The 23,589-nt window shown below is 63.9% G+C and overlaps 1 protein-coding gene across 2 annotated transcripts in view; it reads right to left on the reverse strand.

The window, feature by feature from the left end:
- Window positions 1-22,915, reverse strand: part of AMZ1 (archaelysin family metallopeptidase 1) — a 28,510-nt gene extending 5,595 nt beyond the window's left edge. Inside the window, exons 1-3 of one of the 2 annotated variants that reach the window (XM_047713419.1) lie at window positions 22,568-22,915; window positions 8,876-9,403; window positions 234-401 (exon numbers count right to left, since the gene is read on the reverse strand). In XM_047713419.1, the coding sequence (XP_047569375.1) occupies window positions 234-401; window positions 8,876-9,179 (472 nt within the window). In that variant the 5' untranslated portion in view covers window positions 9,180-9,403; window positions 22,568-22,915. Of the gene's footprint in view, window positions 1-233; window positions 402-8,875; window positions 9,404-9,671; window positions 9,778-22,567 lie in introns of those variants that run through there. The other variant, XM_047713420.1, reaches the window with a different exon arrangement.
- Between the last annotated feature and the right edge of the window lie 674 nt (window positions 22,916-23,589).

Genomic DNA, 23,589 nt, shown 5'->3' on the forward strand with positions numbered 1-23,589 from the left:
GCGCCCTGGGGCTTCCCCGTGGACTCAGGGCTGGGAGTCCCGCCCCACACCGGAGGGAGAGGGAAGGCAACTCTGCCCCACCCTCCCCCGCCCAAGGCTGGGAAATAGAGGCTCCCCCAGCAAAGAGGGGGAAGGGATTCCTGCCTTCCCCCGGGGGTCTTCCTCCCGCCCTCTGCCTCCTGGAAGGGCCCCGTGCAAAGTGGCAGAGGCTGCGCCCCGCCGCGCTCGCCCACCTGTGTGCAGCTGGAGCCTGTCCGAGTCCTGGCTGGGACGCGAGCAGCAGTGAATGGACGCGGCCGCCACCGAGGGCAGGCAGCGGACCTGCAAGCCCAAGAAGAAGGCCTCCGTGCAGTTCCTCAGGTGCTCCAGCAAACCGCTGCCCCCCGGACCCTCGCTCAGATCTGGGGGCGGGGCAGTGCGTCAGCCGTCGGCCCCCACCGGCCGCGCCCAGCACCCCCCCAGCGCCCAGCACCCCAGCACCTGTGTCCCAGCACCCCCCAGCACCCCTGCCAGCACACAGCACCCCAGCATCCAGCACACAGCACCCCAGCATCCAGCACACCCCCAGTGCCAGGCACCCCAGCCCCCAGCAACCCAATACCCCGGCCAGCACCGCCAGCACCCCCCACCACACCCCAGCACCCACCAGCACCTCTGCTAGCACCCCAGCACCTCAGCCAGTGCCCCAGAACCCCAAAACCCCCACTAGCACCCAGCACCCCCACTAGCTCCCCTACCAGCATCCAGCACCCTGTCAGCACCCCTACAAGCACAGTATCCCAGCCAGTACCCCAGCACTGCAGCCAGCACCTAGTAACCTCCTGTCAGTACCACAGCACCTCTACCAGCATACAGCATCTGCCACTAGCACCCCTGCTAGCACCCAGCACCCCCGCTAGCACCCAGGACCACCTACTAGCATCCCAGCACCACCTGCCAGCACCGGAGCACCTCTGCCAGCACTCCTGCTAGCACCCAGCACACCCACCAGCACCCCAGCAACCCTGCCAGCATTGAGTGTCACCTCCAGTGCCCAGCACTCCCACCAACATCCAGCACCACTGCCAGTACCCCAGCACCCTCACTAGCACCACAGCAACCCAACCAGCATCCCAGCACCTCAGCAAGTGCCCCAGGACCCTCACTAGCACCCAGGAACCTGCCAGCATCCCTGCTAGTATGTAGCACCCTAGCACCCCAGTACCCACACCAACACTGACACACGCCCAGCCAGCACCCCTGCAGGCACCAAGCACCCCAGTACCCCACCAGCAATCCGGCACCCCCGCCAGCACCCCGCTAGTACCCAGCACCTCAGCACCCCTGCCAGCACCCTGCCTGCACCCAGCACCCCAGCACCCCGCCAGCACCACGCTAGTACCCAGCACCCCAGCACCACTGCCAGCATTTCAGCACACCCGCCAGCACCCCAGCACACACCACTAGCACCCAAGCACCCCCCAGCCAGCACCCCAGCAGGCACCAAGCACTCCAGCATCCCTGATGGCTCCAAGCACCCCAGACTCTCTGCCAGCACCCCAGCAACCCCAGCAACTAGCACCCAGCACCCCCACAAGCAATGCTGCTAGTACCCAGCACCTCAGCACCCCTGCTAGCATCCTAGAACCCATAGCAGCATCTCAGCACTCACGCCAGCACTCAGTACCCCCACTATCACCCAGCACCCCCAGCACCGCAGCACCCCTGCCAACACCCCTGCTAGCACCCAACACCCTAGCACCTCCACCAGCACCTCAGCATCCCACCAGGACCCACACCCCCACTAGCACCCCCACCAGTATCCAGCAACCCTTTTGTACCCCAGCAACCCCCGCCAGCACCCTAGCACCCCCACCAATACCCCAGCAGCCCCACCAGCACCCATGCTAGTACCCACCACCCCACCAGCAACTCAGCACCCCAGCCAGTGCCCCAGTACCCCCACCAGCACCCCAGCACCCCTTCCAACACCTCAGCACCCCCGTCAATGACCAGCACCTCCACTAGTATAACCCTAGCACACTAGAAACCCCACCAGCACCCTCATTAGCACCCCACCACACCCACCCAACACCCTAACACCATCGCCAGCATTCTAGTACCTCCCACCAGCACCCCTGCTAGCACCTAGCACTCCAGCACCCCTGCCACCACACCAGCACCCCCCCAGAACCCCAGCACAAACACAAGCACCCCACCACACCCCACCAGCACCCATGCTATCACCCAGTACACAGCCAGCACCCCCACAAGCAACCCAGCAACCCCGCCAGCACCTTAACACCCCCACTGGCATCCCAGCACCCCCTCCAGCACCCTGCTAGCACCCAGCACCCCAGCACTCCCACCAGCACCCCCACCAGTACCCTAACACCCTCGCCAATATCCCAGAACTATCTGCCAGCACCCCTGCACCTCCCAGGCCCCAGCAACCCCATCACCATCTGAACACCCCACCCCTCCACAGCACACCTGCCAGCATCCCAGCACCTCCGCCAGCAGCCCAGCACTCCCATAAGCACCCCAACACCCCCGCCAGCACTGGAGCACCCCTGCTAGCATCCAGCACCCCCGCCAGCACTCTGCTAGTACCCAGCATCCCAGCACCACCACCAGCAACTCGGTACCCCGACCAGCACCCTGCTAGCACCCAGCACACCCCGCTAGTACCCAGCACCCCCACCAGCACCCCAGTACCCAGCACCTCCTCCTGCACCACTGCTAGTACCCAGCACCCCAGGACCCCTGCCAGCACCCCAGCACACCCACCAGCTCCCCTGACGGCACCTAGCACCTTAGCACCCCCATCAGCACCCCAGCAGCCCCCAAGACACCCCTGATAGCACCCAACACTCCAGCACCCCCACCAGCACCTCAGCACCTCCGCTAGCACCCCTGCAACCCCACCAAACCCCAGCACCCCCACTAGTACTGCAACACCCCCGGCCAGCACCTGAGCACCCTGCCGGCACCCCAGCACCACCACCAACACCCCAGCACCCCCACTAGCACACCTGCTAGCACCCCAGCACCCCTGCCAGCATCCCTGCTATCACTCAGCACCCCAGCATCCCTGCCCACCCCTGCTATCACCCAGCACCAAGTACTCCTGCCAGCACCCCAGCACTCCCTGTCAGCACCCTGCAAGTACCCAGGACCCCAGCACCCCCACCTGCATCCCAGCACCTCCTGCCAGCACCATGGCTAGCACCCAATGCCCCAGCACCTCCACCAGCACCTCAGCACCCCACTACCACACAAGCATCCCACCAACACCCAAGCACTCCAGCACACCCCACCAGCACCTGTGCTATCACCCAGCACCCCAGTACTCTGCCAGCACTGCCACAAGCACCCCAGCACCCCCACCAGCACCCTAGCACCCTGCCGGCCACCCAGCAACCTGTTAGCACGCAGCACCCCAGCACCCACACCAGTACCCCCTACCAGTACCGTAAAAGCCCTGCTGGCATCCCAGCACCACCTGCCAGCACCCCTGCTAACACTCTGCAAACCAGTACCCCAGCCAACACCTTAGCACCCCTCCTGCACCCCAGCACTGCTGCCAGTACCCCAGTACCCCCACAAGCACCCCAACACCCCCCACCAGCACCCGAGCAGGCCTGCTAGAACCCAGCACCCCCACCGGCACTGCTGCTAGTACCCAGCACCCCAGCACCACCACCACCACCTCAGCACCTTCACAAGCATCCTGTTAGCACCAGGCACCCCCACCAGCACCCTAACAATTCCATCCGCATCCCAGCACCACCCTTCAGCAACCTGCTAGTACCCAGCACCCCCACTAGTACCCCAAACCCTCCCGCCAGAACCCTAACACTCCCACCAGTATGCCAGCACACCCCATCAGCATCCCTGCTAGCACCCAGCACCCCAGCACCCCCACTAGCACCCCAGCAACCCCTGCCAGCCCTCTAGCACCCCCACCAGCACCACTGCTAGCATCCAGCACCTCAGCACACCTGCCACCACACCAGCACCCCACCAGCACACAAGCACACCCACAAACACCCCAGCATACCCCGCCAGCACCCACGCTATCACCCAGCACCCCAGTACTCTGCCAGCACCCCCACAAGCACATTAGCACCCCCACCAGCACTCTAACATCCCTGCCAGCATCCCAACAACCCCCACAAGCACCCCTGCTAGCACCCCAGCACCCCCACTAGCACCCCAAAACCTCCCACCAGCACCCTAACACCCCCACCAGCATCCCAGCACACCCCGCCAGTACCCCTACTAGCACCCAGTACCCCAGCACCCCCACTAGCACCCAGTACCCCACCACCCCATCAGCACCCTAAAACCCCGCTGGCATCCCTGTACCCCCCACCAGCACCCTGCTAGCACCCAACACCCCAGCACCCCACTAGCAACCATGCAAATTCTGCCAGCACCCTAACACCCTCAGCGGCACCCCAGCACCCCCCACCAGCCCCCTGTTAACACCCAGCACACCAGCACCCCCACCAGCACTCCAGCACCCCCAGCACCCACTAGGATCCCTGCACCCACCCAAGCATCCCAGTCCCCACCACCAGCACCCTAACACCCCCACCAGCATAACCACACCCCCACAAGCCCTCCTGATTGCACTCAGCAACCTATCACCCCTGCCAGCACCTCAGCACCCCGCCTGCACCCCAGTACTCCCACAAGCACTCCAACACCCCCACCAGCACCTAAGCACCCCTGCTAGCACCCAGCACCCCCGCCAGCACTCATGCTAGTACCCAGCACCCCAGCACCACCACCACCTCAGCACCCTGTAAGCACTGTTAGCACTCAGAACCCCACCAGCACCCTAACACCCTTGCCCATATCCCAGCAACCCCCTCCAGTACCCTGCTGGCACCCAGCACCCCCACTAGCACCCCAAAACCTCCACTAGCACCCTAACACTCCTGCCAGCATCCCAACACCCCACCAGCACCCTGCTAGCACCCAGAACCCCAACACCCCCACTAGTACCCCAGCACCCCCACTAGCACTCTAGCACACCACCAGTACCCTAAAATCCCACTGGCATCCCTGTACTCCCCACAAGCACCCTGGTAGCACCCAGGATCCCAGCACCCCACTAGCACCCATGCAAGTTCCGCCAGCACTCTAATGTCCCCTTCAACACCCCAGCATCCCCACCAGCACCAAAGCACCCCTCCAACACCACAGACCTCCCGCCAGCACCCAGTACCCCACTAGCACCACAGCATACCCACAAGCACCCCTGCACCCTCACAAGCACGCCAGCACCACCCACCAGCACCCTAACACCCCTGCCAGCATCCCCGCACCCCCCACCAACACCCTGCTAGCACCCAGCACCCCAGCACTCCCACCAGCACTTCTGCAGCACCTCAGCACCCCCACAACCCCAGCACCTGCACAAGCACCCCAGTACCCCAAGGACCCATGCTATCACCCAGCACCCCAGTACCCCACCAGCACCATACCATAGCATCCACCAGCACATCAGCAACCCTGCCAGCACCCAGCACTCCTACCAGCACCTCAGCACCCCACCAGCATCCCTAGTATGTAACACCCTAGCACCCACGCCAGCACCCCTGCTAGCACCCAGCACCCTAGCACCCCCACAAGCACTGCAGGACCCCTGCCGACACCCCAGCACCCCCATGAGAACCCCATCAAACCCACCAGCACCCCAGCACTCCCACTAGCACCCCAACACCCCCACAAGCACTTCAACACCCCCACCAGCACCCCTGCTACTACACAGCACCCCAGCAACCACCACCACCACCCCAGTACCCACATCAGCACTCCTGCACCCCCACCAGCACCAGTCTCACCCCCAGCACCCAGCACCCCACCAGCACCCAGTAACCCTGCCAGCCACCCCATACCCCCCACCAGCACCACTGCTGGCAACAAGTACCCTGTGGCACCAAGCACCCCAGCACCCTTGCCACTACCTCAGCACCCCCACCAGCACCCCAGTAACTCCAATAGCACCCAGCACCCCCACCAGCAATTATCCTAGTACCCAGCACCTCGGCATCCCCACCAGCACCTCTGCCAGCACCCAAGCACCCCTAGCAGCACCCCAACACCCCCAGCCAGCACTCCAACACCCCCCGCCAGCACCCCTGCTAGCACTTAGAACCCTAGCACCCCTGCCAGCATTGCAGCACCCTCGCCAGTGCCCAAGCACTCCCTGCCAGCACCACAGCACCCACTGCCAGCACTCCTGCTAGCACATAGCACCCTAGCACCCCCCACCAGCAGCCCTGCTCACACCCAGCACCCTAGGACCCCCACCGCACCTCAGCACCCCACCCCAGCACCCAGCACCCCACTAGCACCCCCAACAGCACCCCTGCTAGCCCCCAATACCACAGCACCCCCGTGAGCAATCCTGTTAGCTCCCAGGACCCAGCACCCCTGCCAGTACCCCAGCACCCCAGCCAGCACTTCAGCAACCCACCAGCAACCATTACCCCCACCAAACCCCAGCAGCCCCACCAGCACCCCAGCACTCCCTCCACCACATTATTAGTATCCCACCACCCAGGACCCCTGCCAGCACCTCAGCACTCCTACCAGTGCCCCAGTAACCCTGTCAGCACCCCAGCACCCCCTGCCAACACCCGAGCAACCCTGCTAGCACCCAGCACCTGAACCAGCAACACAGCTAGTACCCTGTACCCCAGCACTCCCAACAGTACCCAGCTAGTACCCACCACCCCCGCCAGTGCCCCAGTACCCCCGCCAGCACCCCAGCAGCCCCCACCAATACTCCTGCTATCACCCAGCATCCCAGAACCCCTACCAGCACCCCAGTACCTCCGCCAACACCCCAACACCCCTACCAACACCTTAGCATCCCCACTAGTACCCCTGCTAACACCAGAGTACCCCTGCCAGCACCCCTACTATCACCCAGCACCACCACTAGCACCCCAGCACCCACTCAGCACCCTAACACCCCCGCCAGCATCCCAGCATCCCCCACTGGCATCCTGCTAGCACCCAGCAACCCAGCACCCCTGCCGGCATCCCAGCACCCCTGCCAGCACTCCTGCTAGTATCCAGCACCCCACTAGCACCCCAGCACGCCCACCAGCACCCAAACACCCCCCACTGGCACCCCTTCTAACACCCAGCACCCCAGAACCCCACCAGCACCCCTGCTAGTACCCAGCACCCCAGTACCCCCACCAGCACCTCAGCACCTCCATCAGCACCCCAGCATGCCTGCCAATACCCCAGCACCCCCACTGGCACCCCTGCTAGCACCGTAGCACCCCCACAAGCACCCCTGCTAGCACCCAGCACCCCAGCATCCATGCCATCACTCCTGCTATCGCCCAGGACCCCAGCACACTTGTTAGCACCCCAGCACTCCCCACCAGCACCCTGACAGCACCCAGCACCCCCACCAGCACCCCAAACTCCTGCTAGCACCCAGCACTCTGCCAGCTCCCCTGCTAGTACCCAGCACCCCAGCCCCCCGCCAGCACCTCAGCACTGCTAGCACCCCTGCTGGCACCTAGCACCCTAGCACCCCTGCCAGCACCCCAGCAGCCCCCGCCAATACCCTAGCATTCCCACTAGCTCCCCTACTAGCACCCCAGCACCCCCGCCAGCACCCTATCATCCAGCACCCCAGCTCTCCCCACCAGCACCCTACTAGCACCCCAGCACTCCTGCCAGCACCCCAGCACCTCCACCAGCACCCCTGCTAGTACCCAGTACCCCAGCACCCCAACACCCCCACCAGTACCCTAGCACCCCTACTTGCAACCCAGAACCCCCTGCCAGCACCCCTGCACCCCCACCAGCACCCTAGCTAGCACCACAGCACCTCTGCCAGCACCCCTGCTAGAACCCAGCACATCAGCATCCGTGCCAGCACCCCAGCACCCCCACCCACAACAAGCAGTCCAGCATCCCCACCAGCACCTCAGTGCCCCCGGCAGCACCCAGTAGTCCAGCACCCCTTCCCCCAGCATCCCATCCCCACTGGTCCAAGAAGGCTGACAGGGACCTGCCTTTCCAGAGTCGGGCCTGAACACTTTTTAAGGGACAAAGAAAAATGGAGGAAAGGCCAATGCCCAGAGGAAAGATAAGAAGTCTGGGGGGCAGGGAGCTCCGGGAGGGGCGGTGGGGACTCACCCAGGGTCACAGTCCATAAGGCTGGCATGGAGGGGGCAGCAGAGGCGGGTCAGAGAGGCCCCTCGGGGTTAATGCTGCAAAGAGCCTGCCTGGCAGGAGCAGAGTGGGACACCGGGAGAGTGCCGGTGAGGCCGGGTGGGCGAGGTGCCCTTTGCGGAGCCCCCACCAGGCTGTGTTGCAGGAGGACAGAGGGGCACAGACCCGGGGTGGCACCCTGGAGGGCCTGGGACTGGCTGGGTGGAAATGCAGAGCCCCAGGCCACCTCAGATACAGAACTACGTTCACGAGGTGGCTGTGACCTGCTCACATGGGCACAGGAAGCCCTGGGGAGTCACTAGCAGGGGACAAGGAGCCAAGTGCATGGTTTGGGAGCAATGGGTGGAGGCAGCCTCTCCAGGCAGAGCTGGGGGACTGCCTGCAGGGCCATGGAGAAGGAGGGGTGCCTGTGGGCCTCTGGTCCCCCAGGGCAAGCGGGACACGCAGGTTCTCCCGCCTATTCCTCCTCTGCAAAGCCAGGTCCTCACCTGCCCCATATACCCTCTGCCAGCCCGCACCCCCACATCCAACCCCTGGCGCTGTCCAGTTCCCAGCAGGGCCCACCTGGGGCCTAGACACAGAGTCCCTACCCAGATCCAGAGTCCAAGTTCCCCCCAGGGCCCTGCTGACTCTGGGTCGCCTCCCACAACCCCCACAGGCCCCCCAGGCCTGGTACCTATGGGCTGTAAGTAGATGTGCTTGCGGGCCTGGCCCAGCCTCCGGGCCGGCAGGGAGGCGTGGAAGGTCTGGAAGTCCTCAGGGGCCTCAGGGCGGCTGAGGAGCCAGTCGAAGGCGGAGCGGATGAGCAGGGAGCAGAAGAGCGTCCTCTGGGGGTTGTAGGCCTCGGCCAGGAAGAGCCTCTCAGCAGGGGTGAAGGTGGCCACGTAGCTCTGCTGCAGGGTGGGGTCAGTGGACACCAGCGCCTCCTTCAGGGCCCGAGGGCCGAAGCTGAACTCCTGGGCCGGCCTGCACTGCAGCATGGCGGGCCTGGCCTCTCCGGGCAGCCCCTGCTGTGGCCCATGGACACCCTCGGGGACGGCCACCAGCTCTTCCAGAACCTTCCTGCAGGCCGATGGGAACCGCCAAAAGCTCCCCTCCGACAGATGCTAGGCCAGGGTCCTGGGGCTCCCAGCTCTGCCCTGCGTGGGGTCTCCTTGAGACAGCAAAGGGCTGCGGCACGGACACGTCCAGGCCTGGCGGCACCCTGGGGAGAGGGGGACAGGCCCTGCTGAGCACACTGGGCCCGTTCTCTCCGGCAGGAGAAAGGACCCGGCCCTCCCACCGGGGGGGGGGGGGGGGCACAGAAGGACGTATGTCCTCCTGCTCTAGCCCCCAGCCCCTGTCTCCATGGAGACCCAGCACCCACTCCCCCACCCCACCTGCCCTCAGACGCCGGGGGAAGGGCCTCCCCAAGAAGAAACCCAGCCGTTCCTGTCCCTCTGTGCACCCCATCATCTGGGGCCCCGCAGCACCTCCTTGTACCAACTGGAAGCCTTCCAGGCAGGTCCCTGCATGCCCAAGGATGGAAGCCTGCTCCCCGAGCCACCCGGCCGGCCGGGAGCCTGCACAGCACCGGGCCCAGAGGCTTCCCCGCACACTCGAGGCTCGGGCACACGTGCCAACCACGGAAAGCTATAAATAGGGTGATGAGGCCAAGCCACAAAGAGCGCTTTAAGGGCTGGAACAGACGGGGCGGGGAGAGCAGACGCCGGGGAGTACAGATGGGCTGGGAGGAGGAGACAAAGTCCATTCACAGATCCGTGTTCTCCTTGCGAGTCTGAGTACGGACGCGAACATCCGAGCTCATGGGAGACGAGGCCCCCTCCCTGCACAGGCTCCCTGAAATGCTACCACGTTCCCGGTGGACGACGGGCTCCCGTCTCCATCCAGAGGCGTGTGCCGTGGGCAGGGGGAGCCTCGCAGAGCACGGGGAGCTGACGACGGAGGAAGCCAAAAGACGAACATGTAACAGAGCAGAGCACGGCGGGGTGGGGGGCGGGGATCAGAGCACAGAGGAGAACAGCGCTTGGCCCACTCTCCATTTAGAAAGTCAAGCCAGCAATGCAAAACCCCAAAACAGGAGCGGGCCTTGTTTTGGGCGGAAGAATGGAGAAATGAGCTCACACCCCCTTTGGCTAACCCTGACTTAAAACATTCATCTGGAAAAACACACACAGAGGCACGTGTGTGTACAGACGTCTGTGCAAACCCACGCCAATATACACACGTATACACCACAGTGTCCTCTGGAATACCCTGACCTGTTTTCCGGAGTTCCTGGGGGAGCCGGGGGCCGGCCAGGACAGAGCGCCCTCAGAGGCGCATCTTTCCTTCTGCGTGTGTGTTTTAGAACAGAGATCAGGCCTGGTTCTGCACGCAAGCTTACATCCTTTTGATTTTGTATATGATGAGCATTTCCCCAAGTCCTTCGACATTTTATGAAAAAACGCCATTTTAGGGGGCGCCTGGCTGGCTCAGTCGGTTAAGTGTCCAACTGTTGATCTCAGGGTCAGGAGTCTGAGCCCCATGTTGGGCTCCACGCTCAGCGTGAGACTACTTTTAAAAAAAAAAATGCTGTTTTTTCCTGACTGCCCCTCCAAAATGCCGTGATGGATGTCTTGGTACACAGATCTGAGTTTCTGTCCTCAGGAGAGATTCCCAGAAGGCACCACGTGTCTGTATGGCCCCACTGTTTTTCAGTCTTGCCAATGACCCTTGAGCTCGAAGGGGTCAGCAGCCAATACAACTTGCCACTGAGTCCCAGGTGGGGCGTCTCCGCTTGAACCCTGGGGGAGGTGGGACCGTTGCTACCCACGTTTCCAAGAGGGAGCCGACAATGTAGAGCGAGGTTCAAACAAATTGTCCCAAGAGCCACCCAGCTGGGAAGAATGGGGGGGGGATGCACCTGTAGTGGGCCTCATCACCCAGAGAGGTGGGCCCCCATCACCCAGAGCCCCAGGAGCCCCCATCACCTGGAGCAGCAGGAGCCGCATTGCCTAGAGTGGCAGGGGTCCCATCACCCGGACCAGTGGGGACCCCACCTTCCCCACCAGACTCCAGCACAAAGCTGGCAATTTGCAACAAGGTATAGACATGTGGCTACCTGGAGAAAGATTCAGCTGCACGAACACACAGACCAAATCACACGGCCTATGGAGGGGCCCTTGCAGGCAGGCTCTCCATGGAGCCAGAAGGACCCAAGAGAAGATCTGGCTTTCCGGAAGTGGCTGTGTGGGGAGCGGGGGGCAGCACAGGGCACACAGGGGCAGCTTCCCTCCTTCCTTTGTCCTTTCCATTGGACGGACAGTCCGTGAGCACCTGCCCACCCATGGGGCTTGGCCAACTCCCCCTGGACCAAACAGGCACAGGTCCCTGGCCTTCGGGAGCTTAAATTCCAATGACCTAAGGCAGACAGTACAAGGTAGTAAAAGTGGATATGGGTAGGGGGGTGTTAAAAGAGGAAAAATGGCCCCAGGGAGAAAAGGCAGAGCTGGCCGGGGCCCCACTGAGAAGACGATGTCCCCAAAGCCTGGAAGTGGCCAGGGAGGGTCTGGGGCCTGTGTCCCAAGTGAAGGAGCAGATGCAAAGGCCCCGTGGGTAGCTTCAGGGGCAGTGAGGAAACCAGTGTGGTGGGAGGAGGGATGGAGAGAGAGGCACGGATAAGGCTGTGCTGAGAGCTCTGACCTCCCCCTGGGGGTGTGGGGGGTGCTCCGTGTGCGCGTCTTGCCCACCTCCCCCCCAGTGGGCCAGCACCATACTGTGTGGACACTGGACCCTCTGGCCAGCTTTCCGGGTGGGCTGTGAGCTCCTTGCCATCCAGGGCCCTGGGGGCTGGGGACAGAAGGGTGCTCAGGAGACCCTGGATGAGGGAGTCCTCTGACTTTCAACCCATTGGCCTCAGTGTCCTCCTGGGCAGGAGGGAGAAGGCACCATCCCAGGCGGGGGACGGGGGACGGCCTTGAGCCCCTGACACCATGCACACTCATGGTTTATTTCTGGACATGGGTGCCCTGGCCCTGTTCCTACGCCTTGCCTCTCCCCGTTCCTACGCCTTGCCTCTCCCCACACCTTCCACTCACGAGCGTCCTTGGGGCACCCAGCAAGACTGTGACGCTCTCCCGCCAGCTGTAACCACCCCCAAGTCATTCCCTTGCTGTCCCAGCCGGCTTGGGATCCTTCCGTCATTGAGAGCCATCTACAAACTAGTTCTCCCAGCAGCCTGGCTTTCCTGGATGCTCGGGAGGGCCTGTGTCAAGGGCAGATGGAAGTAGCCCCAGTCGGCAACCTGCCCCCTGCCGAGCCCACACCCTGAGCCCTCCAGGGCCTCCATCCTGTAAACCCCAAGTTCGGTTTCCTCATGGGAACCCACAACTACCCAAAACGTAGCTGCCAGTATTCACCCACCATATAAGCCTAGGAGACGGAGGCCAGAGAGGGGAAGCCACCTCCCCGGGGATACACAGCTCCAAGGCTTTGGAGGAGGCTCTCCTGCCTCCCGCTACAGCGCCCCTCACTCTGGGCCTCATTTCCAAGTCCTCCTCCCACCCCTGCAGGGGCTATCTTGTCAGTGTGCTCGCCCACATCCCCCGCACCACACTCTGCTCTGGGGTCCATGGCCCCCGGACGCCCCCCAGACCAGGCACAGCCCCGGGAAATCAAAAATGCCTCCTCTGTACGGAACATCCAACAGCCCTGCCATGTCTGTCTCCAGTGGGAATCGGACCCAAACTGTGAACCTCGGGCTCAGCTCCTCCGTCCCCACAGAACCCAGTCCCGTGGTACAGGAAGGGCCCAGAAGGCGCGTCTGGGAGCCTCAGGCACAGACCCAGGTGTCAGAGTTTGGGGAGACGTGGCCGGCAGTTCAGAAGGATCCTGGCCAGGCCCCGTGGGCAGCCCGTGATCCCTCCTGGGGCTTTGCCACACAGACAGACCCCGGGGACCCCCAGGAGCTCTGGCACACGTGGGCTACAGCCGCCGACAGCTACCCCCTCTGAACTTAGAACTGAGACACGTGTCAAACACAAGGACAAAGTTCTGCCACCTCCAGCACATGCCCCCATATGTGGCATCACGTGGCCCCTGGAGAAGCCCACCTACGTGTGAGGAAATAGCCCATTAGGCCTCAGCTTTGTTTCGAGAACAGTTTTGGCCTCGTGGATCCCGCGTTGGGTGTCCAGGATCTACTGAGAACCACAGTCTTCTCCCCGAACCTCCTTCCCTGAGACTCCTGCACACCCGCGGGCAACTGCACGGGGGGATGGGGCTGACGCCAGCCGGCGGAACCCCACGCGCCCTGTCCTGGCACCGGCCCCAGCCCCACCGGCCACCGGGGGCCCTAAGAGCCTGGGAGGAGCAGCCACACTGGTCTCAGACACGCTCGGGCTGGCAGGTCACTGGGACCTGAGGCTCCAGCTTGGGCACAAGTCTGTTGGAGTCCCTCTGTCTTTCCGTGCCGGTCCCAGCTGTGCCACCCTCTGGCACACTCCTCTGCATACGAATGAGGGTGGCAGGATGCGGGGTGAGGGACACACCTGACCTCCTCTTGCATCATCCCATGGGAGCCTCTCTGATGTGTGATGTCTCAGGCACTGTGACGGTCCCCGGGCCTCAGATGGAGCCACATGGCTGGACGACAGCCAGCCCGTATCTCTGAGCTGTGCCTCATGATGGAGCCCAAGCTCCTACGTGCTGACTGCGTCCCCGAAGCAGGGGACGTTGAACTGTGGACACGGGGTGGGACATGTCCTCTCCTGAGGGCAGGGATGACTCTGCACGGCCCTTCCACACTGGGGCCTTGGCCACACTGTTCAGCCGACCCCCCACCGACCTCTGGGGTGCCCATGTCCCTTGTCCCAGCCTCTGCTTTGCTGGAAGGGCAGGCTGCCCAACCCCACAGCACTGCGCCCTTGTCCCCGTCTGACTGGACAGAGGCCCAAGCCTCTGGGCAAGAAACACTCTGATTCTTGTTATTCTGAATACACTCGGCACAACAGCCCAGCAGCTGCAGGGAGCCCTTCAGAGCCGGGGCCCAGCCCTCGGGCATCTAGAGCAGCTCCACGCGAAAGGCATGGTGATGACTTCATGCTGCTCTGAGGGCTTCCGTTTGCCAGGGGGGATCCCAGGGCTTAGAGCACAGGAGCGAAAGTCCGGGAGTCGGACCCGGTTCTCCTGCTGTGGCTCCCTTCATCGGCGAGCCCTGAGCCCTAGCCTAGACTCGGGACGGCCTTCCTTTCCCTTCCCCGTGCCCTTCCCTGTCCAGACACCAGCCGTGCGCCTAACTTCGGTGTCTTTCCTGCTGCCTTGTTTTCCTAAGGCTGTAACAGCCCACTGAGCCTCCCTGCCCAGCAGCACGGGGGTCCCTGAGGCCCCTCCCAAGGAGCGGGCGGGGAGGAGCCCTGCGTGGGGTGAGCTTCTCGGGGTCCCTCCCGCCCCATGGCTGAGGGGGCTCCATGCCCTCTTTCCCTTGCCCTGGGCTCTGCTGCTGCCTGTCTGCTTCCAGCACATGGGCCATGCTATCCTGGGGTGCCAATGGCCCTGTGCCTCCCCAGACCCCTGCACGGCGGGGTGTCCCCTCTGCGGGGCTGGCTGGGAAGTCGAGCTATGGCGCGAAGCTCTGAGCACCAACCGCAGTGCTTCACCAAACTGCCCTGGCACGTTGTCCCGGCACTCCCCGCCTCCTGCCCCGGGGCTGTGCGGGGAGCTCCGTTTCCTGGCAGCCAAGCGGAGGTATGACTGCCCCCAGGGCATCCTCAGGGCTCATGCAACCGGACCTGTGCTGCACCGCAGCCCATTCAGCCCAGACACTGCGACCTTTGCTCCGGCCCCCGTGGGGTCCCCATACCCACAGGCTCCCCATCCCCATGTGATGCCCATGACCTTCGCGCCTCCTCCCTACCTTGTAGCCCCACATCCTCAGGAACCAGCAGAAGCAGCACGACAGAGGACAGCATGGACACCTGTCGTGGGGTCCCCGTGTGACATCAGCACCGGGGCAGAGACTAACTAGGGTGGGATCCTGTGGAAAGTGTGATGGGGTTGTCAGGCAGGAGCGGGGCTGCTCGCTGCTGCCATCTGAACCCTGCGCCGTCCACCAGCGGGCAGAAGGCTGACTGGAGCTCCTGGGCCCCAGGCATGGCTGCCGACCTCCACGGAGCTCAGGCAGAGCACGCCTAGGACTCCCCGCCGCTCCCAGAAACACACAGGAGAGGGTGGGGGGTGGAGCCTAAGCTCCTGGAGCCAAACAGGTGAGGCAGGTAAGCCCACACGGTCCAGGGAAGGCCCCAGGTGAGGCAGGTAAGCCCGCACTCAGGCAGCAGTTACCCCAGTAATGTGGGGGTACAACTCCAACATATGACAACACCCAGTTCTGCATCGTGCCCGCCAGAACTCCCCCTGGATTTGGCGGTCCTCCTGTAAGAATGGAATGACTTTCCAGGACTTCTCTGGGCCAGGCACTCTGAGCGCTCTGCACATGTACCCTCATTTCAGCATCTCAACGAGCCTGAGCTCTGTTGTCCCCATTTTATGGACAAAAAAACCGAGAGCAACCTCAGGGCAGAGCGGGGAATGTTCTAGAGTCGGTGGAGCCAGCCCTGATGGCCACCTGAGGCCCAGTGGCCTTGGGTGTGCCTTAGGGGCTTCCGCCATTCGCCCCCAAAGAACTTTGACTGAGGACCGGTCCCGTCTGGAAGATTTTGCAAAGACTTCCCAGCAAGCCCGGGGAGGCATACGAATCGTTCTGAGCCACGGGGCCGGTGGTCAACCATCTGGACTTGGTACTGGGGCAGCCGGGCCAGGGCAGCCAGCCTTTCCCATCTGAGCTCTTTTCCCACCTGCAGGACGGAGACGCCAAAGGTCCTGGCTCCACAGGGCAGGGCGTGGGGCCAGCCCCTCGGCTGGGTGGCCTGCAGAGCACTGGCCAGAGGGGGCCTCCGTGACAGTCCCCTGAAACTCAGTACATGTATCCCTGCACCGCCCTAGATGCACTGAATGTCCCCTCAGGGGTGCGGGGCCTCCAGGCGGCGGGCCGGGGGCTGGGTGACGTGGTCACCTCCGGTAATGCTTATACCAACCCAGCGGGCAGGAAGCCCTGTCATCCCATTTTACAAATGGGGAAATGGAGGCTCAGGGAGTCCCGGAAATGGACACTGAGGTCTATGCGGTTCCTAAGGTGCATCACGTCATCTTGTCCCAAGCCCCAGTCCTCATCCTGACCTCACGCAGCTCCAGACGCCACCCGGCATGGTCGCTGTGGTCTTCCTCCCGGGTCTCTGTGTTCTCTTCCGGATCCCTCCCCCCTGGCCTTGGCACCTGCTCTGTGGCTCATGAAGCCCTGACTGCACGGTGCACGGACCCCTCCCTCTCTCCCCTGCTCACCCTGGTCCGGTCTGCAGTTCACACGATGATTGTGTGCAGCGGAGCCCGGTTTCCTGCTCACCATCCCTCCCTCCCTTCCTCCCTCCCTCCATGTCATAAACCCAACGCGGGGACGCCAGTACTCTGGGAGGCGTCTGGATCAGTGCCTGGGATGTAGCAGATGATCATCGAGTATGTGCTGGATGGAGAAACCCTTTATGCCGTCAGAGAGAAGGCTACCTCTTTCGCTCGTGTCCAACTGAGGTCACGTATTCCCCCAAACGTCTGTCGGCACCACCTCTGAGCTGGACCAGGAGGGAGTGAAGACTTGGTCCAGGCTTTCGGGCCCGTCGGGGGTCCGACCTGGGATGCTGATGACACGGATGCAGCCTGTGGCTTGGGGCCAAGTCACCGAGCTGACCCTCAGGGCCCTCAGGCCACCTGCCCTGGAAGCGTCAGGTTGGGGATCCCTAAGATATCCCCAGAAGGGTGGGTGAGTGCCACAGAGGCTCCCAAGGCAGCCCACCTCCACGGGAACAGGAGCACCCCACCCATCAGTGCTCCTGTGAGCAGGAAGGAGCGCCCTGGCCTAGTCTGGAGTCCTGGGGGCTTCCCCGTGCTTGTCCACAGGGCCGTGCTCCACACTCAGATGAGGAAGATGGGGTTCATCCCTCCTTCGCAAATGGGCCAGATCGCACAGCAGGAACTGCTAGCGGGAGGAAATGCGAGTTCTGGGGGCACAAAGTCTGAGACCCGTTTGGGACATCTTGGCCATGGTGAGGAGAAGTGGAGGGACGCTTGGTTTGGAGCACAAGCCAACATGCTGTGGACACGCCCCTCTCCCGATACCCTCACCAGCACCCCTTCATGGCCACGTGGCCAGGGACACGATCGTGGCGGGGGGTGTTGGTGCTGCGGTGTCCCAGAGGGGAGGGCTGTCCAGGAGGGAGGATGGGGAGGGGGCCTCCGGGCTGGGTTCTCAGGTTTCTGGGGCCTTCCCTGGACGAAGCTGTCCTATCGAGTGGTGGTAAGGAGTGAAGGGTAACCGGCAGGGGAAACGGGGGGCCCTACCTTTCTTTCAGGAGAGGTGGTGTGACAGGGAATGAGACCAGAGGAGCTCAGGAGTGCAGACAGAGAATGCTCTAGAATGGGGTCTGGGAGATGCTGGGGGAGGGGCCAGGGCCGATGTCTGCGCTGTGGGGGCCGGAGGTGCCCTCGCCCCCTGGCGATGGTCCCTTCAACTGTACAGAGAACACACACCGGATCCTGGCATGCCATTAAAGACCGGGGAGAACAACCTTCTCGGCATTTACAGACGCAGCCTTGCCCCCTGCCCTCAGAGCCTGTCCCAGTCTGGACACTCGAGGGGTGGGGGAGGGTGTCCGCACAGCTGGGGAGAGGCCCCGGGGACAGCCCTGGCACGATGTTCCCATAGGGTGAAGGGTGAGGTCCCCTTCTGGCGTTAGGGGACTCCTGGGCCCCCAGAGGGCCGCTGCCCCGGGACCCCATACCTGTCTCGGCTACAAATGCGCCCCACCTTGAGCTCCCCAAACCAAGACACGCCAGGATGCCCGGGGCTCCCTCCCTGCTGTCCCTCCCGGGGGGTCCCTGCCCCAGCCCCACAGCCTCAGGTTATCAGGCCTCCCCCTTGACAGTACACGGACCTCCTGGTCCTGAGTCCACTTGCGCGGCCGTCTGCCTGCCATCACCCAGGGAAGCACGGGAGTGGGCCAGGCAGGGTGCGTGGGGCCGTGCAGCCCGTCCCCCCATCTGTGGGGCCCAGACAGACCTGCCAGTTCAAGCAGCCACTGTCCTGAGTCCCAACCACACTGGGCGCTGGCTTGGGTCCCCAAAAGCTCAGTGAACAGGTGAGGGTGGGGAGCGGGCACCCCAGGCTCCCAAATGTCACCTGGATGGCCGGGAAGCCTCTCCCGCCTCCTGGCCCCTGTAGTTGGGGGAGAAGCTTCCTCACAGACTTCTGGGAGGCGAGGTGCTCCTCCCCACTGCTCTGCCCTGCTGGGCGCCGCCAACTCCCATGAGGTCCCTCTGTCCCTTCCCCAGGGGTCCTACCTGGGGTTGGTGGCTGGGGGAGCCGGCTGGAGGGAGAGACAGAGCGGCTCTGTTCTTAAGGCCCCTGAGTGGGGGGCCCCCTTTTCTCCCGCGGCCAGGGCATCCGGGCTCCCGTGGGGCCCCCACAGCCAGCGGCCGTGAGAGCGGTGCCCGGCTCTGCCCAGGGCCAGCGGCGAGTGTGGTCCCGGCCCCGCACGGCAGCCCGTGGCAGGAGCAGGCTCCACGTGCTGGGGGAGGCCCCGTCTGAAGGCTGGCCTTACCCCTCCAGCTCCGGTCTTGCCCCCAAGCTGCCCTGTTTCTCTCCGGAAACCTCTATGCTAAGGGCTTCCTTTGAGCCAAGTGTCGCCCTGCTCTGGACCGCCGGCCCCCGGGCCCTCCCCAGCCGCCCACCCGTCTGCCCAGCCTCAGTCTGGAGAAACAAGTGCCCCCACGGATGGCTGAGGGATTTGTCATCATGGGCGTCTGTTGCTTAAACCGTAAGAAATGATGTGACAACAAACGTCCATTGTAGCAGATTTGGAAAACTCTGAAAAATCAAGGGAAACAAAGAAGACCCTGTCGTGTAACCCTCGCAAGGTCATCTCGACTTGCTGCTGGACATCCTTCACAGATCTTTTTGTCCGTGTCCGAACCTATTTCTCAGGGGTCCGCGCCCCACGTCCGGCCCCGCGGGCGGCGCCCTCCCAGACAACGAGTGGAAACGGGCAACCCCACCTGGGTGCGTGGTGTTTCGTGGATGAGTCACCTGGCTGGGGATGTTTAGTTTTTTCCCCAGGTTCCTCGCTATTTTACGAGTGCACAGTCTGTGCTGATCTTACTTCCATACATCTTTGTGGCCTGTGTGTCCGACTCTCTCCCCCTCGGGATAAGTGCCCACAAACAGAGTCTGGCTCACGGGGCTACACGTTGGACGCGCAGCCGGGTTCTCCCCGTGAGGGTGAGAGACCCGGGAGCCACACGCCTCCCCGCTGCCCCCGGGACACACTGGCTGCGGACCCCAGACCACTCCGGTGATGTCTCCTCATTAGAGCCGATTCTCAGAACAGGCAGTGATGTCAAAGTCCAGCTCAAGGCTCACTGCCATCCTCTGGCCCGGGCAGACAGGGTCTGGGGAAGCGCCCGCATCTCCCTGCACCTGCTCCCTGGGAGGGGTTGGGTAGAGGCCCGTCTGCAGCCTCAGAATGGGAATAAGGTCTTTGTAGAAGGAATTGAGGTAAGAACTTGAAGAGGAGATCATCCTGTATCAGAGTGGCCCTAGATCCGACGGCAGGTGTCCTTCTCAGTGACAGAAGACGATGCAGGGAGGCCACGTCGTGGTGACCCCGGCAGCCAACACGCAGGGTGTGACCACAAGCACGGGAGGCCGGGGCCGCAGGAAGAACCCTCCCCGAGAGTGTCTAGACAGAGCATGGCCCTGCGACCCCTTGACTGGGGCTTCCGGCCTCCAGGACGGAGAGCATGGGTCTCAGCTGTGTTCCCAGCCTGTGGTCTGTGGGCCTCGTCGTAGCCTCAGGAAGCTGATCCCGGGCTGCAAATAGGAAACCCGTCCACAGGGCTGTGCCAGGGCCAGGAAGCACTCCGTCGGCCCCGAGAACACGGCAGCTGTCATCCAGCAAAGCTCAGACAGCTGCCCAGGTGCTGGGCGGGGGGACGGGCCACCCTTCTGTCAGCTGGCAGCAGACACGGCAAGGGCGGACAGAGCACTGTGGTCGGCGCTGGAGAGCCTGTGCAGCGTGAGGGGGATGAGAGGCCTGGCTCAGGGGCACGGGGGTCCTGCTGGCTAGGGGGACTGCAGGTCAGAGTGGGTGGGGCCTCTGGGGAAAGGACTGTCTCAGGGACGAGGGGGATGAAGGGCTCAGGAAGGGAGCAGGGCGACATGGGGGCCGGTGGTCAGGGGCCTTGGAACAAAGGCAAGGGGGCCGACAGCCTGGCACGGGCGTTCATGTCTTCCACTAGGTCACCTGGGAGCCGTGCAGAGGAGGCGGGAACATCAGGCCCAGGCTGTGGGAGGATCTCACCCTGCTGCTCAGTGGGACCTGGGGTCAGCTCGAATGGAGCAGGGATGTGGACTCAGGGCCTCCCTGCCCGTGCCCCAGCTCCCCCAGGCCTCCAGTCCCAGCAGTGCTCCTGGAGTTGAGCTGTGGTCACTGGAAAGTGAAGCTCAGCCCCGCCCACCCGCCAGCCTAGAACTGCACCCTGGGCTCCTGGGCACTCCCAGCTCCTGGAGCTGCAGCCCCTCACCTCCAGCTCGGGCGGCCACGGGTTGGGGCAGGGTGGGGTGGGGGGCCGACAGAAGCCCTTGGCATTGGAGGTGGGAGAGATGGGAGTGAGGGGCAGAGCAGGGCTGGGGCTGCCAGAAGGGCCCAGCCTGGGGGGGCCACCTCCAAGCTCTAGATTAATATCCCTTCGAGCCAGGCTCACAAAGTCCTTGTGCCCCCAGAGAGCAGCCAGGTGCCGAGGGGCCGCCCCAACACACCACACAAGGAGGGCCCTCCCCATGGGCTCGGCCAAGCCTGAGGGGGCAGTGGGTGTCCAGGAGGGCTACTCTGGCCAACATCCCCTCCACCTGTGTCTGCCTCCCTCTGGGGCATCCCCTTGTCTCTCCTGGTTTGGGGAGGTCAGGGGACTAGAGAGAGTCCCCCCACTCTTCTCAGAGACACAGAGACACTGGGTGGGCAGGAGGCTGGGACACACACCCTCTCTGGGGGAGGCAGCCCCGTGTCCTGGGGACATCGGTCTCCGTCAGGGTCACCTGGACTCCAGAAGTGGCTCACCTGGGCCCCAGGGACCACAGCCCCTCTGGGCCCCAGCAGCCGCTGGCATAACAGCTCCATCCCCAGGGCCAAGCTGAGCCTGCCCAGGCCCAGCACTGGAGGAGGTGCTCAGTCAGGGAAGGTGGCAGGGGAGGGGTCCTGAGTGGGGCCAGACACTACTGGGCTGCAGGGGTATAGTAAGCCAGTGTCACGGCATCTCCCACCAGCCAGAGCAGGGAGGGCGGCGGAATGAAGTGTACGGCTGCATGGCCCCCTTCCCTGGCCAGGCCACGAGCTCCCCCGCACCCACATCCACACTCCAGTCCCGGAGCTACAGAGGCTGGGGGTGTATGCCAAGGACACAGGCGTGCTCCCTGAGTGTCAGGAAGTCCCACCTGGACCCGGGGTTTCCCAGACGGGCCTGCTGGGTGTAGTGCGCACCCGCCCCACTGGGAGGGCCGGAGCGGCAGGAGCAGGAGCCCCAGGCAGCGGTGGGGTCCAGCCCTTCTGAGCCCCAAGCTCTGAGCCTGTTCTGGGAGCTCCTGGTAGGGCAGCCCCGGGGCCACAATCACCCCACCTTCAGGGGTGCACCCAAGCCTCCCCCCATGCCCTCTCCCCACAGCATCTCCCAACCCAGGAGACGCTCCGTCACCCCCACGGTCACCGGGGAGCCTCTGGTCAACCCCCAGCTGGTCTCCTGACCGGCCCCAGCCCCAGCCAGACTGCCCAACCTCACCTGGGTGATGGCCCAGGCCTCCCTGCAGCCCCCTCCAGGCCACGCGCCCCACAGAGGCCTCTGAAGAAGTCCCCTCGCTCCGGAAGTCCAGGCTTCCCCCTGGAGCGCCTCGGCCCGCCATGTTCCACACGTGCCCCTGGCTGTGTGTGTCCCAGACGCTACCCTCTTTCTGCCTCTGGGGTCCCTCTGCCTAGAAGGCATCCCGCAGCCCTGGGGTTCCCAAACTGGGACGGAGCCCCTCCCCGTGCAGGGACCCCAGGCACTGTGGCCGCCGCCCCCGGCTGCCCTTCCCACCTGCTCCAGGCTGCCTCCTTCCCTCCCAGCCCACCTCCAGGCCCTTGCAGGGCAGCCCTTCCACCGGGAGCCCCCGGCCCACCTTGGCAGGGGCGACGCCCACTCCACCATGAGCCCGAGCACGACTTCTTCCCAGAAGCCCTCCTCACACGCGCCTCACCTGGTCAGCAGTGGTCCTCGGCGCGGAATGGCGTGCTGTGGGCTGGGGCACCGCGGCCACCTCTGTCGCGCTCCCGTCTGTGTCCTACGAAGCCCTCAGACCAGGCGGGCGCGCGGCCGAGCCTCGCGGCACACCAGCCCCGCCCCTGCACTCGGCCGGTCTGCACGTGGCACGCCCAGCGCACGGCTCGGACCCACCTGCCTCCGTCTGCACACGTGCATGGGCACGCCCGGCCGCGCCCACCTGCGGGCGGCCCCGCCCGGAGCCCTCACTGCCCTCCCCACGCGCGCAGGTCACACACGCGCTGCCGGGCTGCTCACTCGCTCATGCCATCCCTGCCACCCTCACTGCAACGGGCGCCCAAGCTGCTGTTTGCCGCCTCTGCCTGTTGGCGTGTTTGCCAAGCAGTTTCCATGGCGACACATCTTGGCTCTGACGGGAACAGACGAGTGCAGGGAAGACAGTCTCCACAGAGGGGACGAGGCTCAAGGTCTCTGCCCTCAGGCTCCCAGGCAGGCAAGGGGGGGGTGTGGTTTGCTGTGGAGACAGCCCCCCTCAAACCCTGATCCAGGCTTGCACACGGAGAAGGAGGTTCAGATTTTCCTCTTGCCACATACTGCAGGCTGACTTTGGTCACTCAGTCATTCAACAAATCTCCCATGCTGGCTGCAGTACCTGGGCGTGGGCCTGGCTCCCAAAGGACTTGGTGTCGTGTCCTGAGGCTGGACTATTGTTCCCACTGGCCCGCTGAAGACCCATCCCAGGCAGGTGAACAGCTCTGGGAGCACCAAAGCCCAGCCTCCCCCTACCACATGGAGGCCGGCTCAGTGGGGCAAGGGTTCAGGGCTGCCCTTCTGTGGAAGATGAACCCCAAAGCTGCCCCAATTCTCCAGCCTTCCCTGAATCACCTGTGTGCCCTTTGCAGAAACTCCTGTCGGGAGGTGGAGCCCATATCCCACCTTGAATCTGAGCCTGTCTCGCGATGTGGTTGGGCCAGTAAGGGTGACAGACGAGACGCTGTG

The sequence above is a fragment of the Lutra lutra genome, chromosome 18, assembly GCF_902655055.1.
Source record: "Lutra lutra chromosome 18, mLutLut1.2, whole genome shotgun sequence".
NCBI classification, from domain to species: Eukaryota; Metazoa; Chordata; class Mammalia; order Carnivora; family Mustelidae; genus Lutra; species Lutra lutra.